The 14,290-nt window shown below is 28.7% G+C and overlaps 1 protein-coding gene across 1 annotated transcript in view; it reads left to right on the top strand.

The window, feature by feature from the left end:
* Window positions 1-1,087: 1,087 nt before the first annotated feature.
* The window catches only part of LOC129972503 (exostosin-1-like), a 335,773-nt gene continuing 322,570 nt past the window's right edge, over window positions 1,088-14,290 (top strand). The window contains exon 1 of the mRNA XM_056086659.1: window positions 1,088-2,125. Within this exon, the coding sequence (XP_055942634.1) occupies window positions 1,233-2,125 (893 nt within the window). The 5' untranslated portion in view covers window positions 1,088-1,232. The remainder of the gene's footprint in view (window positions 2,126-14,290) is intronic.

The raw sequence follows: 14,290 nt of genomic DNA on the forward strand, positions 1-14,290 counted from the left end.
TTATTAAAATGTTAAAAAAATATCTTTATATATATAAAAAAAATTGCAAGTCTAACGGTGTTTTTTAGAAAGAAAAATGTATTAATTTGAACAAACTTAAATAGCAAAAGAGCGAAAGTAATATGTCTCCGTTAATGTTATCCCCCCCCCCTCTTTTTTTTTTACTTAATGAATGGAGTTCTTAATATTGAAATTCAAAGCTTCTAAACAATAAATTTTGTTACATTCTTTTCGCTCTTGTTTCCACTACTTTAAAACAGTGGCAGTTTTCAGATTCGGCAATTGGTTGAAAAGACTCTAGCTAGGTCGATTAAGAGATATTATTAGCTTTATTACCAAATAAATAAATTTGTAAAATATGTGACTTCTATGACTTTTGAAATTAGAATTATAATGTATGTTTATACTGTATTATTAAAATCTTTATTTATTAAAGTATAATTAATTATTTATTTTTTAATATGATAGCATATAATTCATTTGATTAATTATGTTATATTCTATTGGATAGACGTTTTAAAATATTAATTTTTAATATCGTATTTCTTCAAAATTAATTTTCATATTTTTTACTAAAAATTAATGTCGTTTATTTATTTGTAAGTAAGAAAATCATAAATTAATAATTATGGTTATTTTTTAAAAAATATTCTTTAGCCAATTTTTTTCATGTTATATTAATTAAAAAATAAAAACATTCACAAATAAAAATATTCATACTTTCACGAAAGTAGTAAATTAAAAAAGTAACTAAAATCAATAATTAGAAAATTGATTGAGTTAAAATTGAGACATTAAATCGATCTTTTATTAAAAGAGCGGCATCAAAATTTGCATTAAAATAAGGCCGCAACATGTCTAAATCCGCCACTGCCTATATATTTGTAGTTAGTGTTGATAAAATGTTGCCGAAAAACTTGGAAATCGGCAAGAAAGCAGTTCTCTGGCCGCTATTCTTATTTGAACTGCTAGTCACCTTCCAGGCATGCGCGGCGTCCAACAATTACTTCCCACTTCCACGCGCCAGTTCCTCCCCTCTTCACTCGCCTCGACCTCCCCTCCGGCGGTAGTGGTCTCGTCCACGGAGTGAGCGTGCGCCCTAAGCAATGGCCTCTGCCAGTTAACGCACATGGCGTCTCCAGGATGAGCAGAAGAGCGATCTATTCCCTCGTGTTATTGTCGGCTGGCGGAAAACGGACGACGATGCTGCTATGGCCGTAGCTTTGTGAGACATGCAAGCAAAGAAACGCTACATTTTGGTTCTCATGAGCTGCGCCTTCCTTGTCCTGTGTTACTTCGGCGCCTTTCGATTACGGCAACATGGCGGCGAACGTTCCGAACCGAAGAAGTTACGTTCCTACACGGAAGGACCGGGCGAACTTCGATTCTACCCGGACGAAGACCTCATCGTATCGCCATCCCAGCGACGCAGCGAAAGACGCGCGTCCCACAAATCGGCCAATTGCACCCTCTACACGTGTTTCGACCTCTCGCGCTGTCAGAAGGATTTCAAAGTGTATGTTTATCCTGTGGAAGAGCCGATCTCGACTACGTACCAGAAAATACTGAATGTGATCCGGGATTCGCGTTATTTCACATCAGATCCTAGTCAAGCTTGTTTATTTGTTCTGGGCCTCGACACACTGGACCGGGACAACCTTAGTCCCGATTATGTGTCGGATTTACAGGCCAAATTGGATCAAGTCAAATACTGGAATAACGGTCGTAATCATGTGATATTTAATCTGTACTCCGGTACCTGGCCGGACTATGCCGAGAATCTTGGATTTGACATCGGCGAGGCGATACTAGCCAAAGCCAGTATGTCCACGGCCAATTTCCGACCCAGGTTTGACGTTTCCATTCCATTGTTTTCAAAAACTCACCCGGAGAGAGGGGGTGAAAGAGGTTACGTCGGGTCCGGCGATTTGCCGGCCACCAAAAAATATCTGTTAGTGTTTAAAGGAAAGCGATATCTTTATGGTATCGGATCCGAAACTCGTAATGCCTTGTACCACCTCCACAATGGAAAGGATATTATTCTACTGACGACATGCAAACATGGAAAAAAATGGAAGGAATTGAAAGATCCACGTTGCGAGCTTGAAAACAAAGAGTATGACAGGTAAGTTTGTTTACTTTTCAATTCTAGTTTCAATATCGCTGTTTACTTTAGTAACATAAACATTGTTTTAATCCCCAAACTAAGGTATTGAACTACAAGCACAATGCAATGTTTTTTTATTAAATATTTGTTGACTAATTATGAAGATAAGTTGTTAACATTGTAAACCGAATATATATCTATAGCATTTAAATTCACATACCATGAGTTTATAGTATTTATACTTGATGCTTTAGAGAAATATCATAAAGAATCACTTGTCAATGTTTTCATGGGCAATATTGTTGATATATCAGCATACTTGTCTTAAATAATTTTAATGAAAAACTTTCCAAAAATTATATAAACATTCCTTATATTAGCTATGTTATTTGAATAAACTAGCTCTTTATTGCATATTGCACCTTGCAGATCATTAATTTACAATATTTCTACTGGGCACAATTTTAAAATAATATATAACAGCCTCTTATTTAGTTTATTAACTGTCATATTAACTTATGCAGTATAAGAATTGTAATTGAAATAATTTTCAAAGATCTTATAAAAAACATTATCACTCTGTTAATAACCTGTAAACTGTGTAAATTTTTGCAGTACTTATTTTAGTCTCAAAAATAAATACATACATTTAATTTTTTTTTTTTTTTTTTTTTACTTTTAAGACTTTTTTCCTCTTACTTACACAGTTTAAATAAATCAGAAAGTAAATGATAGCAAATTTTTATTAAAAGTTATTTCTAGATACTTTATTTAGGAGTGAGAATATAAGTGAATTAAAGTAGCCATATAATTTTGTGTCGTACTATGCCTTGAATCCCTATATTACATTTCGAATTTGTATTAAAAAAAATACCTGCAAACTTACCTCCATGTAAAAAAGCAAATAAAAAGAAAATGTAAAATTTTATTATCCGCTATAGCTTTTGAAAGTCTGAACTGTTTTTGTAAACATAGATCCAAGACTAAAGTTTGAAAGTATATATTCATAATATATATATTACCTACTTCAGGGTTTTTTGTCCCTATCATTTGATTATTTCAAATTAAATGAAATTTTGTAAAATGTACAACAATCAGCATCAGTTATTTCTTAATTTAACTGATTTGGCTTCCTGTAAAAAGTTTCTATGTGTAGTTTTTTTTTAAATTTAACGATTAATTAGTTTTAATATTATGTTAAATCTTCAAAGATCTTTCTTTAAATTTTTGAAGTATCACTATTAGCTGCCTCCTTAAAAATTTTCTGTAGATCAGTTATTTTCTTTTACTGTATATTTTTCCAATTGAATTGCTCTTTTTTAATTTTGTTCTAAGAAATGTAGGAAAGTATTTTCAACCTGTAAAATAAGGGATGTAGAAGTAAGAGGAATTTCATAAATGAAATGTTTACTGTTGATAAATATGGGTACAACTTTTTGAAACACAACAAAATTCCTTTTCATAAAAAAAGTATTTTAATGTTGAATTTTTTTAAAATTCTAAAATAAAGATATTTTGGTTTGTTTTAAAATATTTCAACCATAAATGTTGCATGTTTTTGTTGATATTCTGAAACAATAGAGTATTTGCTCTATGTCAGTTGATGCAGTCTTATTTATTGGTTTTTGTATTTGTTTTTACCTTTTACTTTTTGAAACTATTGTTTTTTTTTAAAAATAATTTTCTCATTGTCAGATGGACAGATTAATATAACTTTATTTAATGACTTTTTTTAAATAAGATATTGATACCCTTGTAGAATTTATTCCATTTCTAATGCACTATTGTGATACCCATTTGAACTTTATCCCTGAGTGTACAAAGATCTGAAATGCAGTGTATAATCTTTCTTTTCAAAACTCAAATCTTTTAGTAGCAGATTTGTAAATGTTTATTACTCTCATACTGAATATAAGAACTAATAAATGTGTTTTTATCTTTTGAAATTTGCTATTCTGAATTTTCTTAGCTGCTGTAGTTTAAAGGATTTTTTTTTTTTTACATCACGTTTTTAAATTAGAACAATGATTTAAAAACAAGATATTTTTGCAGATATTTTATTTAAAAAATTCTAAAAATTAAGTCTTGTCCCCTCAAAAGATAATAAGAATTGTAATTGACAAGAATCAAATGATTTAAACATGGGCGATTTACAATATATATTTGCTTAGAAACATTTGCTTAGTAGTAATTTTTACTGCTGCAATTGATTGAACTTTTGATAATCTCTTAAATGCAGTTTCAAATACATGGTTGTTCTGTAATATTTATGTTCCTGGCATTTAGGTGCTTGATGTCAGGCAAAAATCCTAAATTACAGGCTTGAGCCCCAATTCCTCTTTAAATATGTTGATGCTAAATTAGACCGTAGTTTCAATGTCTCATTTTTAATGAAAATTTTACTAATCCATTGATTCTTCAGATGTCAGCCTTACTGTAAGATCATAACTCAAGAGAAGGAAGTTCTTTATTTATATAACTTTAAAACAGGAAGTTAATATCACAAATCAAGATTCAAATTACTTTCCAACTCCTAAATTTGTTTACTCTTGTCATTCAGAAGTTTGTTATTTTATTTTCTTGTACGCCTGATGTAAACAAATTACTGTCATGAATTATGCTTTAAACATTATTTTAGTACCATTTTTAGTGTTTGTTGTATTAAATTCAATAGAGACCAATATCAAAACTTTTTTAAAACTTCATTAAATTTTTTATTTGTGTGCTTTGTAGTGTTGAGTAAAATTATGCTTTTGCATTTACTTATTAATCTCAAATAGTCTTTGTTGAGCTTTATCTGTTTAATTTTTGCTTTGGTCAAAAGCAATAAGAGGCAGTGGGGGTTGAAAGTAATTTTTTTATATAAAAAAAACTATATCTTTTTATACAAAAAAAAAAACCCACTATAATTTATAACTACATTTCATTTATATTATTTTATTGGAGGGCATTTTTTAAATAAAAATATTAAGTGATAGGCATTATATTTTAATATTATCTCATTTTGAAAAAAAAAAAAAAAGTTGACCTTAATTTGCTTGTTTCAAAGTTTGTAAAGGAATTAGATGTATATGCTGATTGCTTGCTGTTTTAACTGTAGTCTGAATTAGAGGTGTTTCTCATTTATTATATATGAAAAATTAGCATGAATGAATAAGCATGTATTCATAGTAGCTTATTCATTATGCTAATGTTCTTCTGTAGTATAAATTTATGCTGATTGTTTGGATTGTACTTGATATGAATATTTAATATCGTACATGGCAATGGTTCCTAATTTCTTGATTCTTGATTTCTCCAAGATATTCTATTTCTAGTTCCAAATTAAATTTCTGCAAAATATTTATAGATTAATAGATTTATTTAGATAGATTATTTTTATAGATTAATTAAAAATGAAATTCATTATAGGTCACTAAAATTTTTTTGAATGAATATTAATATGTTTATTAGGAGACTGGATTAGTCTTTACACTTTTTCTAATTAATTGCTTTTATGACAGCAACTGCTGAAGATTCAGTTTTGTGCAAATGATATTTAAAAAATTAATCCAATTCTCTTGTGCATTTATTTGTAAATCTAAATGGAGCAGTTTGTGAAAGTTAATTTGTGAATTCTAAATTTTAATTGCATCATCCTCATATAAATTTATTTATCTGTGTAAGTAATCAATTATTTTGTTGTGATAAATTGGAACTTTGATCATTCTGAAGGGATAATTTAATTCTTGATAAGTAATTGAAATTTTAAAATCGGATGCATTAAAAAAATTCTATGAAACAGTGTTAATTAGCTGCTTTAGAGTTGAGTCTAAAGAATAGAAAAATTCAATATTGTTATTTGATAGATTAATCAATTATTTAAAATGTTTAGATTTTAGGATGGACCATTTCTTTAATCTTTAATTAGTCATAATGGTTGGCGTTTTGATAGAAATATGTATACATTTAAAAGGTATTTTTGAAATACCCAAAAAAAAAAAAAAAAAAAAGATTTTATAACCAAAAATAAAAATTTATTGTAGTATTAACATAAATTACTATTATAAAATGGCAGAGGAAATAAGGTGCTTTTATTCTAAAAAAGCAGCAAAAACTTTTTAAATTAACTATAAATATTTCTTTGACCATTGTTGAATTTTACACTGTTTTTAAAATCTTGACTGACAAACTATAAATTATAGTTGCAAAACCATAAATCTCTTTCCTTGAAAAGCTACACATCCTGGTATCTTTTGTGTTAGCACATTTCCTAGTATATTAATTGTTTCCCCCTTTTTTTTTTCAAAAATGTACAGTTTCCTGTTTTATGATTTATTTTTTAAATTCATTTCTTAGTTGTTCGTTTAATAGTTTATTCTTTGGTAAACACCTAAAGTATATATAATTAATCTTGAACGTTAAAAAAAGAAATGTTTAATATGCTAACAAGATTTGATGTTTGATTATTTACTATTGAAGAACAATTATTTAGTGGGATTACTCTGTCATGATTTATTACTCTCTTAATTTTAATTTTTTCAATGCTTTGCTTGATTTATTTTTAGTGCTGTATGTGTAATTAAAAAGACACAATTTTTTTAAAATTTCAAATTCTAGGCTTCATAGTTGAAAATCATTTTTGTTAATATTCTATTATTAGAGTTTAATTGCTGATTTAATTAGATGATGATGGTGAATATTGGGTTGAAATATGCATGTATAGTTTCATAATTACACAGCTAATATATATTTTGAGAATAGAGGAAATTAAAAAAAATCTTTTTTAATCCCAATTACTTGTTTTGTTAATAGCTTTATTAAAGGGCTAAGAATTAAAGTAATTTAAATTGCTTTATCAATTCATTTAAATATTTTCCAGAAATTCTTAATATTCATAATGCTAATAATTTTCTTTAATTTTTACTTAATTTTCATCTTTATGAATTGTAAAGGTATATTGACATTGTATTCTGTCATTGTTATGAAGTTATATGATTGATTAATTAATTTGTTTATTAAAATGTGCAATATTTTTTTAATGTATTTGTTTATGGAAAGTTGTTTAAAAGTTGAATGAAAATTGTTTATGGAAAATTGTTTGTTGGAACTCTTATCCTAAATATTTAATATACTGTAGAAAATGATTGAGAAAAATTTGTATTGCCATTTTTTTGCAAGAAAACAATAACCAACAAATTCCATAATCAACAGAAGTAAACTAATGATGAAATTTGCTACCAAGTTTATTAATTGCCATTATGGAGGATAATTACTTGAGCAAGTCAATAATCAATATTAAAATATTGAAAGAAATGTTTTTCTAAATGTCTGGAAAATTTCCTTTTTATGTAATGCAATATGTGCCAAATAGATTTTTATGTATATTTAATACAATTACCAAAAGCCCAAACTGCGATTTCCATCGCAGAAATCGATTTAATTTAGTTATATTTTGTTATTCTTAACCATTAGTTCAGATAAATTGGTATGGCTAATAATGGAAAAGAAAAGCACCAGTAAAGTCTGAGGAAATTCGTAATCTACGGTTATCTTACGGTTTTTCATCAATGAGTTAAAGGGCTATTGATTCTTACTTCAAATAAAATAACATAATGTTGATTATTCTGTTCTAATTTTAATAATTATTAAAACGAATTAAAGATTGAAGCAATTAAAAATGCTCATTGTAAGATTGGCATGAATTTTATATTTACGAAAGTTTTAAAACTTTAGAAATTTTTTTTTTGACATGATATCGGTTTTTTTTGTGTGCAAAAATGAAGATTAAAAATTAGAAAATAGGTAGAGATTAAAGTAATTTGATATGCATTTTTTAAAATAAAAATACGGAATTCATCAAATATTCTGAAAAAATTATGTTTTTATGAAGGAAAGTTATTTAATTACGTGAAAATAAGAAAAAAAAAAAAAAAAAAAAAAATGCTTGGAATACATTTTCTGCGTAACAGTGACCGGGAAAATATAAAGTAAGTGAGCGAAAAGCATTGGAGTAGGAAGTTTTTTTCTCAAGGTCATCAAAAATTTAGCTTGTCTTGCAAAACTGATGCCCTTATAAACGAGGAAAAGCCATTAAGGTTCAAGGTTTTCTATAGATATATTTTTATTTTTTTAAAGTCTTATTTGAAGGCAGACGATAAGTTGTCTAATCGTTTGCTATAAATTTTATGAAAAGATCCTTTGAAGTCTACTTGAATTGTAATTGAGATTTTTGTATTTTAATGTAAATTCTTCAATATTGTCTATGTATTTAATAAACATTAGGTACTTTTACCTGTAATAGTTTGAAAACTGTTTAAAAATTTAAAAAATAATATATATATATCAATTTGCTTTCCTTAGATTATTATTATTATGTTAATATCTTATATAAAAGTAACACACATTCTTTTGTTATTTTCTTATACTAAATATATAGAACAATATACTTAATTATATATTGTATAAATATCGTAACTTTTATTCTAATCTTTAATCTGGTTTTTTGTTTTAAAAGTGTACATGTAGATATGCTTGAGAATGATAATTAATACCAGGTATTACTTTCCTAATGTAGTAATTTCATACTTAACGTCAAATGTGTCGCGTTAAATTAATTTTGGAGGGAAGAAGATTTGGCGTCGGAACAAAGTGTAAGATAACGTTCCTGATAGGTCTTAGATGTCATCCACGTGACTGAGATCTCACGTTTATTCATCTCAATGCAGAAACGCTATCGCTATATAAAATATTCAAAAGTTTTTTTATGAAATACATTTAAACTCAATTAATTTGAATTTTTTTTGTTTCTTTAAATTTTCTATTAATACAAAGTTGGGGGAAAAAAAAACCAAAACCGTCAGTAATTTGAAGTCAAGCATTTTTTAAAAAAAGATTTGCATTATTTTTAACAGATAAAAACGATCATAATTTATGTAATGTGCCTATTTTATTTAATATTACATAAATCGTATACCTTCTTGTGATATCATATTTAGAGGAGGCAGGGGAATCATGCCACCTTAAGAAACATTTTGGATACTGTAAAGGGTGTCCCAAAATTAACACAAGATTTGAATTCGTTACTCTTCATGCAGTAAAGTGTTGGCAACTCTATTAATAAAAACCCATTCGACAGCTGATAGTTTAGTGTTAGTGAAAATGGAGCGTTACATAGAACGCCGTGGCTCATCGTTTAAAAATATTTCAAAAATGATGAAAGTCGGGCGGCCACAGTCCAAAATTTGAGAATTGGTCCCCTAGATCGTGTGATTTAATGCCTGTGGATTTCTTTTTATGGGGTCATTTGTAGTCAGAGGTCTATGGCAATAAGTCCACAAGCACGCGTGCTTTGCAGGAGGAAATTCAACGCTGCAACAGTGAAATTCAACCAGATTTATGTAAAATGGTCATGGAAAATTTCGATAAGAGTGCGTATGAGCCAGCAATGCAGTGGAGGCCATTTCCATATGTGTTATTCCATAGATAACTCCACCCTGTTACTTTACTATTCAATAAAAATATAACAATTTAAAGAAAAAAAAACTTTGTTATTTAATTCGAATCTTGCGTTAACACGTTGTTCTATCGAGTAACGCTCCATTTTTACTAACTGTAAACTATCAGCTGTCGAATGGTTTTTTTAAAATAGGATTGCCAACACTTTTATTGCACGAATGGTGGAAAATTCAAATCTTGTGTTAATTTTGGGACACCCTTTACAAAACACAAACGTTTAAATGAGAGGCCCGTTTAATTTTGTAATTTCTTACATAATGGACATATATGTTAATAAAAGTTATAAACGTTATTTAAAAAGGAATTTTCAAAAAATTGGCGTAGTGACTTGATTATTCCAATATTGAAGTAATTTCGTCACATTGTCGGGGCCATGGTGCTATCCCCTTGCATACAAATACAGTGAACTTCAGATATGATTTGAAATAATATATATATCAATTAAAAGTCTGTCGTTTTATTATTTTTATAGATATAGCAAGTTTGTTGCTCAATTGTTTTTATTAATAAAGCAAGAAATTAAATACTTCTCGGCTACCTTAAATTTCTTCCGGAGATAAATTACATTTTTTTGTAGCCAACATTATAGCTATTTTGCCTGAAAAAAGGCGATTTATAATTCTTTACACTGTCAAACACATTGCAATCTGCTTAGACTCATTTGCCGCAAAAAAAAAAAAAAAAAAAAAAAAAAAAAACGCTCTGGTATCACATTTCATCTCTACCATACTTTACAAATTATACAAATCTTCACTTCTTTTGATAAAACATCAAATACATCATCGCCTCGGTTATCACTCGAGCTCTTTCATCTAAATCGTCGACATCAGCAGACGATATTTCGAGTGTTAACTGACGACTCTAGATCACTTTTCCTTATTATTTATTAATTAAATTATATTACCGTACTTTTTATTGATTGCTTATCCTACATTTTCTTCATAAGGTATCCGACAAGTTTAAAATCGTCGTTTTCGATGAAATTATGAATTTTTTAAATTTAATTTTGTATTCTGTTTTATGAGCTTTCCAAAACTAATACTTTTTTATTCTATGTGAATTACGAATGAAATCACAACTGTTTTATTACCAAATCGCAAGCATTTTGGGTTATGTTAAAACTTCTAATGTGTTTTCTGAGAAACAATATTTTTGAAGAAAATGGTCGACCGTAAAAATGATGTTTCAAAAAGGTTCTTCTAGTATAGATATCAAATCATCTGTATTTGACTGTATATCTTTCTTTTTTTGTGTTTAATTTAAATAAAAAGCTTTTTTTAATGAAAAATTACAGTTACTGACTTTATTTAGTTATATAATTTCTGCTTTTTTAATTACAAGAAAGGTCTTAGAGCACAACACAGGTAACCGTCTTAAAATGTGTTCCTGCGAGGATTTATATATATTTAGAATATAATTTTGTCTATAGTTGTTTGCGTTAGACGAATTTTCTCTCTCTCTCTCTCTTTTTTCGTGAAATTTCTCATTAAAAAAAATTTTTTTTAAAAGCTTTATATTATAATATTTTTATAATTTGAAAAGATATGTTGTTAAAAAATCATTAAAAAATATACAAGCTATTTTCCACGCACACGCACACACACACACACACACAGTCTCCGAGCACAGTCGGACACCGCAAGTTCGTCATTTGTTTCTTTTGCCTAATCAATAATACGTTATTTTAAGCGAGGCATCTCAAAAGCTAAATTAAATTATTTCAAGGCTAATAATTTTGCGCTTCTAATACTGCTGTATAGTCCTAGTTTTTATGGCACTATTATACACCAGTGGAGCAGTATGGCGGACGATCCTAATTCATGATAAGTGAAGATGCTTACTCATAAAAATTAGAATATAGAAATATTAATAAATGCTAATAGAATGCTACACACACTAATTACTAAATAAACGTAGACACTTTTCTCTGTTTATGTATGAGCAAACGATTATAAGGGAGAAAAAATATTTCTTTGCCATAACGAGCACCCTTCTTTACTCGGATTTTTGACGATACTAAGACAATTTCTCATGTCAGTTGCTTCAGCACTTATCGGGATCTCTGTTCTATCGCTTCTCTACTCAGATTTTTGATGATAGTAAGGCAGTTCCTCCTGGCAATCATTCTATTGCAACATGTATCAGGATCAAGCTCCTCTTTGAGATTTTTGATGATAGTAAGACAATTCCTCCTGTCAATCACTCTACTGCAATACCTATCTGGATCATGATTCTTTACTGAGATTTTTGATGATATTAAAGCAATTCGTCCTGTTACTCGCTTTAATGCAACATCGGGATCACGCTTGTCTACTGAGATTTTTGATGATATTAAGACAATTTCTCCTATCAATCACACTGTTGTAACATGTATCGGGATTATACTTCTCTACTCGGATTTTTGATGATACCAAGACAGTATCTCCTGTCAATCACTTTACTGCAACACTTGCCGGGATCATGCTTCTCTGCTGAGATTTTTGATGATACTAAGAAAATTTACTCCTGTCTGCACAACTACAGGATCACACTTCTCTATTGAGATGTTTCATGATGTTAAGAAAATTCTTCCTGTCAGTCACTCTACTGCAACACCTATCAGGATTACACTTTTTACGGAGATTTTTGATACACTAAGACGATTCTTCCTATCAATTACTCTTCTGCAGCGCCTATCTTCATCGCACTTCTCTAGTTAGATTTTTTGATGATGATAAGATAATTCCTCTTTTCAATCACTGTTGCAACACGTATCGGGATTACGCTTCTCTACCGTGATTTTTGATGATACTAAGACAATTGCTCCTGTCAATCATTCTACTGCAATACCTATAAGGATCATGTTTCTTTACTGAGATTTTTAATGATATTAAAACAATTCCTCCTGTCACTCGCTTTAATGCAACATCTATTGGGATCACGCTTGTCTGCTGAGATTTTTGATGATATTCAGACAATTTCTCCTGTCAATCACTCTACTGCGACATATATCCGGATTATACTTCTCTATTCGGATTTTTGATGATACCAAGACAGTACCTCCTGTCAATCATTTCTCTGCAACACTTTGCCGGGATCACGCTTCTCTGCTGAGATTTTTGATGATGCTAAGAAAATTACTCCTGTCTGCACGCCTGCATCAGGATAGCATTTCTTTATTGAGATTTTTGAGGATATTAGGACAATTCCTCCTATATTTTTTACCATAAATAATTTTTTGCGCGCATATCGTTGGCAATACTACGCCGCATGCCGCCACTCCTCCTGTCTCTCTTATAATCTGGCATACAATCTGTAAATTCCGATGCAATTTACAGGAAAAAAATGACCTGCAAAGTGGATATACAAGATAGACCTCTGAACCTAAAGTAATCAAATTCGGTATGCAGTTACTTTTTAAATTATATATGCTCACTAAGCAAGGATTTTTCAAAATTGTTGAATTTTTTTTCATTTAAAAACCAATACAAAATTTAACATTTTTTGTTAATAATTTTCGTTAACACCTTTTCGAAATTCGTTATTTTTTTTTTTTTTAGTGATATCAATTTTATTTCCCTACAATTTCTTTTTTACTTTATAGATATAGATATCTGGATAATATAAAAAAAAAAATATTAGTGTGCATTTTATTCCTTATATTACAACATGACGTATTACTTTGGATTTTAGTGAATTGAAATGTTATCATTCGTTATTGATTTTCTTTTTATGTAATAATTATACATTATTTTTAATATCTCTGTTATCTTATATATATCCTTTTAATGTTTATTTGATCATTTTTATTTTACTTCTTGATATTTATGTTTGGTACAATTTTTTATTTTGTGAGCTTCATCTTTTTTTTTTTTTCCAAACCTGTGCAGCGTTTATATATAGTTAATAAACTATATGTTCAAAGTTACAGAAATATCAATTAAAAGTTATTGTCAAGATGTTTCAAACTGAGGGTTCGAAAGCTTGTTTTAATTTTTTTTTTAATATTCGTTTGAATCGTTTATTATTCAGTGGAATTTATTATTAATACAAAAAAATTGACAATTCGAAATCAAAACAAAAAGGAAAAAAAAATTTCCCTTTTTTTTCTTGAATTGTTTTTTATTTAGAAACGTCTGCTTATGCGACTTAGTGGACGATAGTCAGACCGCATCTTTTTGTAAATTTTTACTGCAGAATTGTTGCTTTCATTATGTGTTATACAGCGAAATTATCACAAATTTAATCTTACTTAACAAAGCAAAAATTTAAAATATATAAATTGTAATAATTGGTTTTTAATAATATTTTACTGTTAGATTATATATTATGTTTTAAAGTTAAGTATTAACAACTTTAAGACTTCTTTATCTCCATTTTTTAAGCTTAAATTTATTTTGTTTTACTAATTTTTGTCTATTTTTTAAATTGGAATGTTCAAATAAATAACATTTTACTGTAGTCTCCTCATTTCGAAGGAACTAATATCTACTATATTAACAAAGTATATCCTAATTCTCAGCTTCGTTGCATATGTGGCATTCAGATGTTTGCAACTTTTTTATGGCTTGACTAGCGGAGAAACAAAATCGTTTTTTGGAAACTTGTTTCAGTGGCTGCTTTGTGTAAAAGATTCAAAAGCTCTATAAGAGTTCTTTGTATCCGTTTCCGCAATTTATTCTGCATTGCTCTGTAGTTGAGATAAAG

This window comes from Argiope bruennichi, chromosome 6 (genome assembly GCF_947563725.1).
Source record: "Argiope bruennichi chromosome 6, qqArgBrue1.1, whole genome shotgun sequence".
In the NCBI taxonomy this organism is placed as follows: Eukaryota; Metazoa; Arthropoda; class Arachnida; order Araneae; family Araneidae; genus Argiope; species Argiope bruennichi.